This window comes from Rhamphochromis sp. 'chilingali', assembly GCF_963969265.1.
Source record: "Rhamphochromis sp. 'chilingali' genome assembly, chromosome: 22".
Classification (NCBI taxonomy): Eukaryota; Metazoa; Chordata; class Actinopteri; order Cichliformes; family Cichlidae; genus Rhamphochromis; species Rhamphochromis sp. 'chilingali'.
In genome coordinates, this window is record NC_137950.1 from 3,252,807 (window position 1) to 3,268,394 (window position 15,588).

At 40.6% G+C, this 15,588-nt stretch overlaps 1 protein-coding gene across 1 annotated transcript in view; it reads left to right on the plus strand.

Moving 5' to 3' along the window:
• The window catches only part of llgl2 (LLGL scribble cell polarity complex component 2), a 50,304-nt gene that overhangs the window by 30,072 nt on the left and 4,644 nt on the right, over positions 1-15,588 (plus strand). Inside the window, exons 4-21 of the mRNA XM_080872449.1 lie at positions 1,045-1,126; positions 1,271-1,386; positions 1,797-1,955; positions 3,889-4,051; positions 4,135-4,264; positions 4,349-4,403; positions 4,591-4,745; positions 6,247-6,458; positions 6,748-6,815; positions 6,899-7,052; positions 9,339-9,443; positions 10,604-10,699; positions 11,206-11,402; positions 12,297-12,444; positions 12,532-12,679; positions 12,799-12,915; positions 13,001-13,167; positions 13,552-13,816. Coding sequence (XP_080728575.1) covers positions 1,045-1,126; positions 1,271-1,386; positions 1,797-1,955; positions 3,889-4,051; positions 4,135-4,264; positions 4,349-4,403; positions 4,591-4,745; positions 6,247-6,458; positions 6,748-6,815; positions 6,899-7,052; positions 9,339-9,443; positions 10,604-10,699; positions 11,206-11,402; positions 12,297-12,444; positions 12,532-12,679; positions 12,799-12,915; positions 13,001-13,167; positions 13,552-13,816 — 2,537 coding nt within the window. The remainder of the gene's footprint in view (positions 1-1,044; positions 1,127-1,270; positions 1,387-1,796; positions 1,956-3,888; positions 4,052-4,134; positions 4,265-4,348; positions 4,404-4,590; positions 4,746-6,246; positions 6,459-6,747; positions 6,816-6,898; positions 7,053-9,338; positions 9,444-10,603; positions 10,700-11,205; positions 11,403-12,296; positions 12,445-12,531; positions 12,680-12,798; positions 12,916-13,000; positions 13,168-13,551; positions 13,817-15,588) is intronic.

A 15,588-nucleotide genomic window follows, 5' to 3' on the forward strand; every position in this document is an offset into this window, starting at 1 on the left:
AATGAAATTGCGTTTGGGGCTTCCATACAACCCAAAAAAAAGAAGAAAATAATAAATACCCCTTAAAATATTTAACCCAGTGTGACTCCAATGCAATAAGACAATCCTTAGCAATAATGTTCGTAGAAATTCAGACAAAGACCTGAGAAACATGACAAAATACAACAATGCAACCCGTTCAATATTATTGTACTGTGAGATATGATATCAGATATGATAGTTATCTATTTAAGAAAGAGGGGGCAGGAGGGGGAAGAGAATAAAGATATGATGCACCAATGCAGACCAGTTCATTGCTATTAAGAAGTTGGATATGGTTATTGTCCGTGAGAGGGGGGCAGAGAGTTCAGGAGCCTCACAGCCTGTGGATACAGGCTGTTGGCCAGTCTGGATGTTCTGGCCTGTATAGACCTGTACCTTCTCCCTGAGGGCAGCAGATGGAAAAGGTGGCGCGCAGGGTGATGTTGGTCCCGCAGTACAAGTAGGATTACTGCTAAAGGAGGCTGAGGAGTAACTAAACATGTGACACAACAAGCAGGAAAGTGTAGGAGGGACAGGTGAAGAGGCCATGCTGCTAGCGAGTCCTTAAAGACACAGTGAGTGAATACTGTGACTATAAATTAGCAAGTGAATACACAGAGTGTGTGCTTTGGATGAAGCATGTGAAGATTACACTATGAAATAAATAAGTTATCTATTAGTTTTTAATTAAATTGCTGCACAAAAACACCACTGTGTGTTGGACCAGGAAGTGATCCTCTACTGCAGAGAGAGGGAACACCAAGTGACAGCGCCACCCAAAGGAGAGAGGAGGTCTAAGTTGTGACTTCTAAAGCAAGAAGATTTCTGGCTCTAATTCCCTGTACATAGTATCTTGGCGTCCCCTCAAACACTGAGATGCCTCCCTGAAATTAGGACTTAAAGTTTTGGATTTCTCTGTGTAAAATAGACCATCTTACTAAATGTGCATTAGCTTAGCTCTTCCCAGTGTGCTAGTATGATTGCAACTATGATAAATGGAGTCTGTGCTTAACCATTGTTCAGATATGGAGCTCCAGGTGTGGAGTTCATGGGGCTACATGATGAGAATGCTGCTGTCACACAGGTGCACTTCATGCCCCACCAGGTAATGTTTGATATAAATCACACAACATAGAATGCTAGCAGAATTTTTTTTATTGAGCTTGCTTGTACTATAGTGCTGTTCTCAATAGTGTGTATCAGGGAATACATTTTATTATATCTCTGATTATTTGTGACTCTTATTCAGGTTGAGCTGGTTACTTTGCTGGATGACAACAGTTTGCACATGTGGACTCTAAGAGGACACAATGGACTTTCGGAACTTCTTGAAATAGGACGCTTCACGCTGACTGGACCACCTGGGTAAACCACATATTTCCACCTATCATTTTCCTTTCTCCACAGTAACCTTTTTGAGAAATGGCCTATTGGCCAGAGGGGCCAATGGTGCGATATGGCAGCCTCGCTTCTGTCAGTCTGCCCCAGGGCAGCTGTGGCTACAACTGTAGCTGCCTCCACCAGTGTGTGACTGAATAGTGGAATTGTAAAGCGCTTTGGGTGCCTAGAAAAGCGCTATATAAATGCAATCCATTATTATTATTATTGTTATTATTATTATTATTTGACTTGTTAAGTTAAGTAAAGCCAGATAAAGAAGAGATATGAATATGTAGAATTTGCTTAGTTGTACAGGTCACAGGACATCTACCCATGCCTTTGATCAAAAAGTTGCCAAGTGATGCCACTTTTCTCCTTCCTCCTCCTCCTCTCAGTGCCCCACCAAGCGTGACCAGAGTGACAGCAGTACTGGCCCACTCCTCAGGTGAGCTGCTGCTGTTGGGGACAGAAGGTGGACATGTATTTGTAGTTGAAGTTCCAGGATTCAGAGAGCTGGAAGAGAGGAACATCAGCCTTGACCAAATTGCCAGCAGGTAGGCAAATTAAAACACATGTTACAGACAGTTGCATACTATATGCTGCTAAGGACTATGACAGTTGTTAGTTTCTGCAGCATAGACATAAAAAAAAAAAAAAAAGTGAAACTGCTAAAGTTACTAGAGGGAGTTTTTTCTGTTTGAAAGCACCTATTGTTGCGTTAGTTTTGTTGTTTTAAAATTTTGTTTTCTGCTAGGAACAAGAAATATCCTTCTCGTCACATAAAATATTGTATTTAGCTGCTGTTTGCACTTGTGGCTGAATGCTGGATAGAGCAGATTGTAGCTCAACTAGGGATGGGTATTGATAAGATTTTCACGATTCCGATTCCATTTTCGATTCTGTTTAACGATTCGATTCTTTATCGATTCTTTTTAAAAAAGGAGAACACTAAGGTCGATTAGCTCAGAACTTTGTTTTATATCTTCTCTTTGAACAAGATAGAAATTTAGGAGTAACATGGCCTTACAAACCCAACAGTGAGATCTTAAGAGATGCAGCCTACGGCTCTTCAATGGGGTGTCCCAGGGTCCCCGGGGGAAAAATGTAAAATAATAAAATAAATATTCTTTTGTAGCAATAACAAAGTATAACATAAATTATTCTGTAGCAATTACACAAGAATATCCAGTAATGTCCCTGCCTACAATTAAACACACTTACCGAAAATCGGGGGCATCTGCTGTGGCAAACGGGTGCAAACCTTTTACCACAAACTTAGTCACTGCTCGGTGACATTCGTCTATCCTGGCCTGAAAGGAGATTTTACCGGTAGACTGCAGCGAGAACTGCCAGCATCTGAGCCAGACTCTGTCTGTCTCTCTCATCATGGTCACTAAATGCACAGTAATGGCAGGTTTTGTAATAAGGCAGATCGCGCTAACATAATATGCACTGTTAGCTGATTATTTACCTGCCGCATTAACGGGAGAGGACGTGCAAACGTTACCGCTGCTGCTGGGTTGAGATTCACGAGTCCGGAGCGGAATTAAAAACACGACATTCATTTAAGGTCATCACGTGTTTTGTCAGCAAATGCTTTTGCATATTCGTAGTGTTTCCTCCCTTAAATGAAATATCTACTTTTCAAGTTTTGCAAGTTGCCCTGTTGTCATCCGTTCTCGTAAAGTATAACCAAACTTTTGAGCATTTGAGCCGCCGTGTTTCCTGCCCGGTAAATGAGGCTCCACAACGTGGTGACGTCATTCGGGGCGACTGGAATCGATAAGGGTATCGTTTGCAAAAATGGCAAACAATTCCAAGGAATTGAAACAGTGGGAGCTGGTTCTCAACAAGAACCGGTTTTCGATACCCATCCCTAAGCTCAACACTACAGTTTGTCTGGAAATTTACATTATTCTTTAGTAGGGCTGTGCGATATGACCAAAATCTCATATCCCGATATAAAACCTCTGTCGCCCCGTTTTACCGTCGTTGTTGCTAACGACAACCCATAAAAACAGGTGCTTGTCCGTCCGTAGTGTGGTTATATTAAATATAAGAGAAAGAGAAATGAATATAGCCACTACAGTGACCATCAAAACGATGAACAAATATTGCCGTAAACTGTTTATTTTGCGACACCACGAAACAAACGATAGCGTAAAATGAAACGACAGACGTTTTTATATCGTCATCCGATATATATCGTTATATCGAACAGCCCTATTCTTTAGTCACTTTCAGAGCATGTATTACAGTGGAAATGAGCACTCTGTACATTATAAATATCAGTCTGCTCACTTCAAGTGTTTAAAAAAGTGTTCCTGCTAAACTGCTGTCACACAGTATCAGTGTTGGGGAGTAACATTTTAAAAGTAACCTTCCCAACACTGCACAGTATAATAGAATATATTGCCTGTCATCCCCTGTGCATCAATAATAAGACTGATATTCTCTTGAACTATTTCCTCTGCTTGTTGTGTACAGCGTACCTGATGACTACATCGGTCGCAGAAATCTAGAACACGTTGAGGCCTTACAAGAGAACCCGGTCGATCCAGATCAGGTCATCATTGGCTATGGACGTGGCCTCATGGTCATCTGGGATTTGGAGAAAAAACTTGCCATCCAGCACATTCCTGCCACACAGGTACCTGTCATGTAACGTACGCCTGAACAGAACACCAGCTGCCAGTATATAAACTGACTGAATACTGTGTAATCTATCCATAGCAACTGGAGAGTGTGTGTTGGACTGAGGACGGAAAGTACATTCTGAGTTCACACAGCGATGGAAGCTATTGTCGATGGATGGTGGGGGGGCAGGACACGAACGAGGAAGAGAAATCAGACATTCCTTATGGTAAAGAGGAAGCTCTCCACTGTTTTATTAATCATAAAGTAAAAAGGTTTAGGCCTCATGGTTACTTGTGTTTTATAATTGCAGGACATTTTCCCTGCAAGGCCATTTCTAAAATAGTTCAGCTCCCTACAGAAGAAGGGTAAGATGACGTCATCCACCGGTGAAATAAATCTTTTTGTCAGCTTCCTTCAGTGAAAGTGATGTCGTCACCTTTCTAATATTTAACTTCTCAGATATGTTATGTGAGCCGCTGTTACACATTAATCACTGAACAAATGGAACTGAACTTGAACCTTGTGTGTACGTATGTTTGCGTGTTTGTGTAGGCCTCCATTCCTGCTGTTCAGTGGTGGTATGCCCAGGGCCAGTTATGGGGACAGACACTGTATTACAGTGATCCATGGTAAAAAACACGTGGCCTTGGACTTTACCTCCAGGATCATCGACTTCTTCGTCATTAGAGATGGACCGGAGCACACAGGCAGGCCACACACACCAACAAACTGGCAACAAAATTACAGCACATTTAAATATGGGACTCTTAAAGTATTTGACAGCATTGAAGATCTATGTTCCCCAGTCTCTGATGTTGTTAGGTCCTATAAAGAGTGCACAAACATACTAAATACACAGGGGAACACTGCTTCAGTGTTTAACTTACTTAGACTTTGTTACTTTGTTGCTGTGTAGAAGGACGCAGTTATAATAAGTGAACAAACATTAATGAATACAGTTTAAATGCCAAAACATATTAATCATGATATTGATGTTATTTGGGGGGAATACTCATAAACCAAATGTAGAAAAGACAAATGATGTCAAATCCCCCATTAGAAAAAAATAACACTCAATAACAGTCAAGAGTTTTTGGGCCTATCAGAAAGTGAATGACATCAGTTAATTGCTTTGAACCATGTAGTGCTATTTGTTATGTCACAATTGGCTAAAAAGTGATAACAAGTAACGGTAGGTGATGTAGTTAGTCAGGTAAAAGAATAAACGGCTTTATTTGAAATTAACTGAGCTGAACATGAGATGTGTCAGTCAGTAGGGTTGGAATTTTGCATATGAGCTAGCTTGGTGAGTTAAATATTTGGATAAAAACAACAAAACAGTTTTACAGCACATGATCCTCAGGAGCAGAGGAATCGCTCTTTCTGAGGGAACAAGTAGAGCGTACTCTTATACCAACCAATACTGTACCCAGGTGTTCCCAATCTCTGATCACCTGACCACACCACACACAGACAAAGGCTACGTTCACACTGCGGGCGAAAGCGCATCAAATCTGACTTTTTTGACCCTATGCGACCCATATCCATGTCATATGAATGCTTCCTGGCCATCCAGTGTAGATGTTAGTGAAACTGTTGGGAAGACAACGTTGGAGGAACGTGAACATTTTATTTGTACTGTATAATCTGCAGATTCTGACAGAAATTTCCAACTATCTTTTGAACCACCGCTCCTCTCTAAAACAGCAATAAGGATCATTATTAGGCCATTTATAAATAACAAAATAACTTTATAACTTAAAGCAAAATTGGGAAACGTAAAGTCCGAAACAAGTCTTTATATTAAGGCCATCGGTCAAACAATACTGTTGCTCTGGGTCTAAACAGCGCGCGTTGTGTGTGACGTCTTCTTTTGCGCATGCGGGCGCTTGAGGGTTCACACTAGAGCGCGTTTGCTGTCACATTTTATTTGTAGTGTGAACGAGCAGACAAAAACATCGGATTTGATCAAAAAATTGGAATTGAGCATCAAGACCTGCAGTGTGAACGTAGCCAAAGACAACTTGCCAGATAAGGCAAGGTTACCACAGTTTGAATTGACACGGGTTTGTGTAAATTTGAACATAACTCTCTTGTGTAATTGTAATTTATTCATCACAGCAGCCCAGAAAAATGAGAGCAGTTTTGACAAGAGACACAAGCGTATCCCAGATCTCAGTTTATTAGCTGCTGTGTATCTTCCTGCAGGAGAGCCCAGTGCCCTGGTTGTCCTGGTGGAGGAGGAGCTGGTAGTTATTGACTTGCAGACTGAGGGCTGGCCCATCATACAGACTCCTTACTTGGTCCCCCTTCATAGTTCAGCCATAACATGCTCACATCATGTCTCCACCATTCCCCTCAAACTGTGGGAGAGGATCTTCGCTGCTGGAAAGCATCAGAATGCACACTACTCAAAAAAGGTAAAAATCTTTGTAAATTGAAAATAATGTCCCGTCATATTTATATTTCTCTGACTGCATGACAGGTTTTCACTTTTTCTGTGAATCTGTAAAAACACAGGCTATACAGTCACCCCATTAAGTGCCAATATTATTACTGATGGGATATGTTACCACTGTATGAGACTCTAAAGAATCCCCTAAAAGGCTGTTCATCATAACTTGAATGGTGCATCTTGAATATAAGATGATGGTTGAGGACATCAAGTTTTCATACTGTTTTCTTACTAATTTTCTTTCTTCGTGTCAGCCGTGGCCAGTAACAGGAGGTCAGAACCTGGCCCCAGATCCTCCACAGAGAGATCTGCTCCTCACGGGGTTAGTACGGTTGCCTTCATTCACATTTATTGAAAGGTCTTTTTGAAGTTGTAAAAATTATTCTAACGCTGCTGTGTATATAGGCATGAGGATGGCACAGTTCGTTTCTGGGATGCATCAGGAGTCTGTCTCTATCCCATGTACAAGCTGAGCACAGCTGGAGTATTCCACACAGATGCTGACCCCAATGACAACATGAACCAAGGGACTGAAGGAGAATGGCCTCCATTTAGAAAGGTATGTTTTTCTAATCTAATCTATAGAAAAGAACATTTTCATTTATATTTTAAGGTGAATATAAAGAAATGTCACGACACTGGGACTTATTTTAAGTATTATTCAGGTATTCTATCACAAATTCCATCAATTAGTTGAGTAATCGAATAATGAGCAATGATAAATATTCAAATAGAAAAAACACAGGTCTTTCCAAATGAGCTGCTCGTTGGTTAGCATTTTATAAATGGCAAGGTTTCCAAGTTTGACCGCATATAACATTTCTCAACAAAACTAGAACTAGAATATTAGAATTCGTGTGTGTGTAATTTTTTTTTTTTTTTTTTTTTTTTTTTTTTTAAAGAAAAAGTGTTCTTAAATGCAAAAAAATTATCAATGGGCAATTTTGAATCACTAAAATCAGAATACTTTAATAATTCCTGAGTAAACTATGTATACATAACCCCACTAAGTGCATGTCTTTGGGCTGTGGGAGGAGCGCACTCCACACAGTAAGCTTCTGGCCAGATGGTTATTTAGAACCCAGGACGTGCTTGCTCTGAGGCAACCATGCTAATGAATTTATAATTAATCTTAATTAGCATTAAAATTAACATAATCTTTTACAAGTACTAACCAAGCCCAGCTTGTGGGGATAGGTTAATTGGATAATCCAAATTGCCACTAGGTGTGCATGTGCGAGTGAATGTGAGTGTGAATGGTTGTCTGTCCCTGTGTGTTAGCCCTGCGACAGACTGGCGACCTGTCCAGGGTGTACCCTGCCTCTCGCCCTATGACAGCTGGGATAGGCTCCAGCGCCCCCCGCGACCCTGAAAAGGATAAGCGGAAGCGAATGGATGGATGGATGAACAATCTTTTTACATTATTTTACTTTAAATTAACAGCAGTTATTTATTTTAAGATTTATGTAAAAGAGGAATGTTAATCAAGGTCTTGCATAGCAGCATATTAGGCAAAGCTGGAAGTAAGGCAAGGCAAGGCAAGTTTATTTGTATAGCACAATTCAACAACAAGGTGATTCAAAGTGCTTTACAGATACATTAGAAACAAGAACAAATAAAAAGCATGATTTAAAATTGAATAAAACAAGCAAATAAACTAACTAACTAATTAACAAACAAACAAACAAACAACAGTATATAAAATCAAAACAGATAAAATCAGAACAGTAGATAAAATCAGTAGTTAAATGTAAGTTTTGAAATTTAAGCTTAAAGTGTGGATTTGGTGCTTTATTCAAATGCAGCTGAGAACAGGTGAGTCTTCAACCTGGATTTAAATAAACTGAGTGTTTCAGCTGATCTGAGGCTTTCTGGGAGTTTGTTCCAGATATAAGGAGCATAAAAGCTGAATGCAGCTTCTCCGTGTCTGGTTCTGACTCTGGGAACTGATAAAAGACCGGATCCAGATGACCTGAGGGATCTGAAAGGTTCATACTGGGTCAGGAGGTCATTGATGTATTTTGGTCCTAAACCATTCAGAGCTTTATAGACCAGCATCAGAACTTTAAAGTCTATCCTCTGACGGACAGGCAGCCAGTGTAAAGACCTCAGAGCTGGACTGATGTGGTCCACTTTTTTGGTCTTAGTGAGGACTCGAGCAGCAGAGTTCTGAATGAGCTGTAGTTGTCTGACTGATTTTTTAGGTAGACCTGTAAAGATGCTGTTACAGTAATCAAGCCTACTAAAGATGAATGCATGGACTAGTTTTTCCAGGTCCTGTTGAGACATCAGATCTTTTATCCTTGATATATTCTTGAGGTGATAGTAAGCTGACTTTGTTATTGTCTTAATGTGTTTTTCTAAGTTTAGGTCTGCATCCATCACTACACCCAAATTTCTCGCCTGGTTTGTGGTTTTTAGATGTATAGATTGAAGTTCTCTGGTGACCTGTAATCGTTTTTCTTTGGCGCCAAAGACTATTACCTCAGTTTTGTTTTTGTTTAGCTGGAGAAAATTGTGGCACAACCAGTCATTGATTTCCTCAATGCATTTACCAAGAGCCTGTACAGGGCCTCGGTCTCCTGGTGACATTGTGATATATATTTGTGTGTCATCTGCATAGCTGTGATAGTTTATTTTGTTGTTGTTTATAATCTGTGCCAGTGGGAGCATGTAGATGTTAAACAGAAGGGGTCCCAAGATGGAACCTTGGGGAACTCCACATGTGATACTTGTCTGCTCAGATGTGAAGTTACCTATTGATACAAAGTATTTCCTGTTTTCTACGTATGTTTTGAAGTAGAGGTGTTACTCTAAATTTCACCCTTGTCATGTTTCTGTTTAGGTTGGCTGTTTTGACCCCTACAGTGATGACCCAAGGCTCGGCATCCAGAAGATCCATCTCTGCAAATATAGTGGTTATCTGACTGTAGCTGGCACTGCGGGACAGGTGACTATTGAGAATTTTACAACAGACCTATGTCATGTTGGGCTAAGTCATATCTCTGATGTAGAGTAAGTTAAGCACTTAACTTACATCAGTAAGGTAAACTCTTACTTGTCAAGTTAGAGTTAAGTTTTAAGAATTATACTTTGCTAGTAAGTCAGTATATATGATAAAGCCTGCTCTTGACCTTTGACCTTCTGTAGAAGTTTGAGAGAAAGATTAGATTTTTCTGTTGATTCTTACGCCCTCTTGCATATGTAGGCGTAGTAGAGCTTAAGAAGTCAGTTTTTTCATGCTCAGTGTTGAATTTATTTATATTCATAAACACTCTTTTCCCTCAACCAAAGCATCATGCTGCCACCACCATGCTTCAGTGCAGGGATTGTAATGGCTAGTTTCCTCCAGGCATAGTGCTTTGGCTTACAGGCTAAAAAGTTCAATCTTTCTCTTATAAGACCAGAGAATTTTGAGTCCTTTAGGTGCTTTTTGGCAAACTCCAGGTTGGCTGTCATGCTGTGTCATTTGTATCCAGTAAGACTCCCCCATGCTACACAAGCCTACCTTGGAATATATGCAAGAGAAGTGTAACTAAAGCTATACCGGCAGTGTTGAGGAACCAGAAGACAAGAAGGCATAAGTGCACAAGGTATGAGAATATGGGGTTGTTGGAATGCTACTACCAAGGAATCCCAGTGGAAGGGGTTACAGGAAGTGGATGTGGGACCTATGGAATCACACCCAACATCTAGACTAACAGCAAAACAACTAGTAGCTCAGTGTTCAAATAGCTGGAAGAAACTACTCACAACTAGAGATCAACGAGGTACAACACAAATGCTATGCCAAGGGTTGGCCAAAACGTCATTTCAAGGGGGGTGATGTCACCAGGTCCAAGTACAACTTATCATACAATTGTGTGTGTGTGATAGGATCATGGCTGAACTGGAAAACTGGACCCTCTTTGGCTGATTAACTAAGAGTGCATAAAGTACCTCTTGAAGTTCTACAAGAAGATGTGAATGCAATATTACAGACAATCCTTATTGTCTAAGTTTGAAGGATAAAGACTGTCCGCAGACCGAGTGGGGTGTGTGTGTGTGTGTGTAGGCCTACGTTGATATCACATTATTGTGATTATTCCCACTGTTATTTTGACTTTGCAGATCCTAATGTTGGAGTTGAATGACGAGGCAGCAGAGCAAACCGTGGAGGCTAAAGTTGTGGATTTGCTGCAAGGTCAAGAAGGATTTCGATGGAAGGTAAAGAACAGAACTGATTACTCGCTATGTTTGTTTATGTTTTTACAGTGACATGCAGCAGCTGTAGACATTATGAAGGACGGATCTGGCCACTGTAACGTGACCCGTATGTTTTAGGTCTCCAACAGAGTTTTCATTCTCTACAGATGCCTCCCCCAAAAAGTGTTTTTGCAGTCTGGCACAAAAATGATTGAATGAAAAATTTAATTAATGCAACTTTGCAACCAAGCTAAGTAGCATTAATAACTAAGAAATCCACCCTCTTGTCTAAATAAGGTCAGTTGTACTTCCAGAAATAAGCAGCAGCCAAAACTCAAAAGTTGAGACTTTGCAGAATCCAGAAACATATACAGCATACAAAAATAGGTGATCTAAAAAGGCTTTAAATGCTGCATTTACAATAATAACTAGCTTACTATGTGTGCTCTGAAGGCTATCATAAAACCTTTCTATTGTTACACCGTCAACTACATATTCCAGCATTTGATAGTCGTCTTCCTTCACAGGGCCACACTCAGCTGGATATCCAGGAAGACCCAGTGATGTTTCCTGCAGGCTTCCAGCCCTTTGCTGTTGTCCAGTGCCAGCCCCCAGCTGTGGTCACTGCTCTCACACTGCACTCAGAGTGGAAGCTGATAGCCTTTGGCACCAGTCATGGGTTTGGGTTATATGACTACCAACAGAAGAACAGTGTCCTGATCAAGTAAGGAGAAGCATTAAGAAAGATGTGAAACATGTGTCTGTACTGTGTTTACAGCTTCCAGGAAATCTGTTTCATGTTAGTGGATGTGTTTTAGCCATCATTTTCTTTCGTAGTACAAAGAAGCAAGTTGGATGTAACCAAGCTTTCAAACTTGCAAAATTTAAAACTGATACAACCATTCGTTTACTACTGGGTAGAAAATTCAATTCAGTTCAGTTCAATTTTATTTATATAGCGTCAAATCACAACAGTCGCCTCAAGGCTGTATATTGTAAGGTAGACCCTACAATAACACATACAGAGAAAAAAAAATCATTTATTGTCTTCTGGAAACGCCACACACCCAGATGGTGGATTCAAACCTTCCTGCTGCGAGGCAACAGTGCCAACCACTACCTGACAAAACCTGATCCAAAACAAATCTAAACCATAATGGCTATCATAATAACAGTTACGCAAACAAACTCAAGACAGTCCATGACAGCGACACACACCTGCCCTCTGTGGCTCTCAGCAGGTCACTCTGACCTGCAGACTCATGCAGCTGGCCTTAGTACTATCTACCACCCACTCCTGAGACTGCATCAGCCCAGATACCACCCAGTGATCCATCAGTTATCACTCATGCATCAGGCCCAGGTCCCAGCTGTCATCCATCATGTTCAAAGGAAATCTTCAGTTTTAACACAGTACAAGTGATATAGGGATATAATATTTACCTAGGTGGATATTCCAACCTAATATATCAGTCACTCATGCTCAAGTCACCGTACATGTTATGAGAAAAACTGTAGCCTTGTTGTGTCTTTGTTTGTTACATTTTAGGAGTAAGCAAAGTATTTGTGCAGCTGTCTGCATATCATATGTGCTCATATTGTGTTTTCAAACTTTTAGGTGCACACTAAACCCCAGCGATCAGCTGGCCATGGAGGGTCCTCTGTCCAGAGTGAAGAGCATAAAGAAATCCCTGCGACAATCCTTTAGACGAATCAGACGTAGCAGAGTCTCTCTAAGAAAACAACATGTTAACACTGCTACTAAGGTAGAATCATAAAAAGGACTCTGCTATCTGTTCCGTGTTTCTCCGTTGTCGCATGTGTTATATATATATTGATATCTGCCTAAGCAGCTCCAAGAGGCAAATGCTCGTCTGGAGGCTGAATTGGCAGAGATGGAGCTGGCTCCCGTCCAGAGGAAAATTGAAGCTCGCTCTTCAGACGACTCTTTCACTGGCCTAGTACGGACGCTCTACTTTGCTGACACCTTCCTCTCTGACAGTGAGTTGGCGTGTTAAACGTGTACTATAGTACGTAAACAGCACTTGCTACAGAAATGAATAGTGGGCAGAACTTTGGGTTGTTTCCATTTCCTTACGTTTCTCCTCATTTTCTTGTAGGTTCACATAACACACCCTCCCTATGGGCAGGGACCAATGGTGGCTGTGTGTTTGCCTACATGCTTCGCCTTCCTTCTGTCGAGCATAGAGCAGATGAGCCTGTCACAGCTCAACTATGTAGGTTTAACATTGTGGTGGCCTGATCTCTCAGCTCTGCCCTCCTCTTGTAAAGTTGTCTCTGATTTGCGTCCTTTATTTTCAGCCAAGGAGATTCAGCTGATGCACCGCGCTCCTGTTGTTGGTATTGTGGTGTTAGATGGACATGGGGCTCCTCTCCCTGAGCCCCTGGAGGTGGCTCACGACCTGGCTCGCGCACCTGATATGCAGGGCTCACACCACCTCCTGGTCGTGTCTGAGGAACAGTTTAAGGTTAGACTTGGAGCACTAGGGTTGCAGTGGGTCATTAAGATGTCTTAAAAAGTTAATATCAAAGAAAAGGTGGTCTTAAAATGTCTTGTTTCTTGTAAATTTTTCTAAAAGTATTATGTTTTCAGGTAGTATTTTTAAAGACCTGTAGATTACAGCCCTCAAAAATAACAATTAAATCAGTTACTATTGGTTCATGTCACTTGTTGAGCATTGTTGTGTCTTAGCTTGTTCTATGCTCTAAAGAGAATGCCATTTATGTGGTCTAGGCTCACAATTTTTAATATCGGTACAATTACTGTTATTTATTGAGGTGTAGGATAGAAATATTCAATCCTCTTAAAATTTTGTAAACTCTATTCCAATGCATTTGTTTTGTGTGTTCAGGTTTTCACGCTGCCAAAAGTTAGTGCTAAGATGAAATTAAAGCTGACTGCTGTTGATGGCTCTCGAGTGCGACGGGTAGGCATGGCCTGGTTTGGCAGCAGTCGGACAGAGGACTATGGTGAAAGCGGCTTGTTGGTCCTGACTAATCAGGGCGATGTTCACGTGGTGTCACTGCCACACGTCAAGATGCAGGTACATTACCCCTGCATCCGCCGAGAGGACGTCAGTGGAATCGCTTCTTGTGTTTTCACCAAGCACGGCCAAGGTATAGAGACACCTGCGCACACGTTTCTTCCTCTGTTTTACTGGGGCTCTAATAGGGCTGAACGATTATGGAAAATAATCTAATTGCGATTTTTTGCCCCAATATTGCGATTGCGATGCGATACGCGATTATTTTTTAAGGTCTTTGTCCTTCTGTATTATTAAACAAAGACAAGCAATACATCATATAGTATGGCCAATACTATATTACATTAATTTTAAACTGTTCTTTCCTGGAAGACAGACCTCTGTTATGATGACATGAGGTGATGCATGAATTGATGACTGACATTTTTATTTAACTTCTTCAATCACAACAGTATATTTGAACATACACAATAGTTTATTTTTAGCTTACAAACATCTGAGCATAAAGTGCTGACAAGGAACCCTGGTGTAAACATTAAAATGAAAGTCAGTACAATGTGCAGATTGCAGAAATATACATAAAAAAAATCAGTGGCTTTACCACACTCAGTTTTTCGACATCTGTGAACTACTAGACAGTCATTCAATTAAAAAATAATATTAAATAAATAAAACTAATAAATAAAAAATACACACATCTTACTGATCTCTGCAGTCAGTAACATTACACATAAAGTGCAAACATAATAGCAATTGTATAAACACACACACAAACACGCCTTTAAAATTTAAAGGCGTGAAATTGGACGGTCTAGTTCTGATTAGCGTCACCGCTGTCTCGGTGGAGTTTAATAAACTCGGCCGTCTGCTTCTTGCTATCTAAAATATAACCAGACACTGGTGTAAATTCTCGACTGTCTCATACTTCTGTTTAATAAGTTTTCTGTTTGACGTTTAGTCAGCTGTGTGAAAACCAAGGAGGAACCCACCCGGGGGATTAATAAAGTTTTATTTTATCTAATCTAATAACTTTAATCTCAGCCAAACCGATTTACTCACGAACAAACAAAACACTGAAAAAAGCCCAACAATAACATTTTTAGGTTGTCTAAGTGACTTATATATTACGTTTAACCCGAGCAGCGAAACTCCGCGGTGATCTGAAAATGATGTGCCGGGAGTTGTGCCGTTCTCGGCCGCATCAGTAACCCTCGAGCTCCCGGCTAGCTGTCGAGCTGGTGGGTAGCAGACGCCTCTGAAAACGTCGAAGCACTTTTGCAAATATGGGATATCTTGATAAACCGAGCAGATATTTGATGTTTACACAACTACTTTCTCGCCTGAAAATATGTTAAAAGTTTATTTTGTGACCCAGAAAGATTAGTATGAGTAATTTTAAAACTTAGTAGCGGCCGCCATTGCTGGAAACTGGAGTTTGGCTGGGCCGCGCTATGAATTCTGGGATATGGTAGTAATTTGGACAGCCTTATAATCGCAGTATAATCGCAGCCTTTGCGGTTAGAAAATTGCACTTGATCATGTCGCGATATTATCGCAAATGCGATATATCGTTCAGCCCTAGGCTCTAAATACATTCTCTTTAGAATACAACATCAACAATACAGATGTGTCTCTAGCTCGACCTTCTAGAAGCAGTTTTCAGAAGTCATGTATGTCTTTGTTCTAGCCTAAAGTCTTTAGCCTTAATAGCCATTTGAAGAGATGGGGATCAGTAACAAGTTGCTGACTTTCCACAAAGAGCTAAAGAAACATGTGACAGTCAGAGAATTCAGAGTTAAAATATGTGTTAGTGTTTTGCAACAGCAATTTCTAAAGCAGCTTTTAAAAAAAATTTAGACACACGCTTCAAAATAACTGCCCAAATAAGGAATGTGAGGTGTTTCA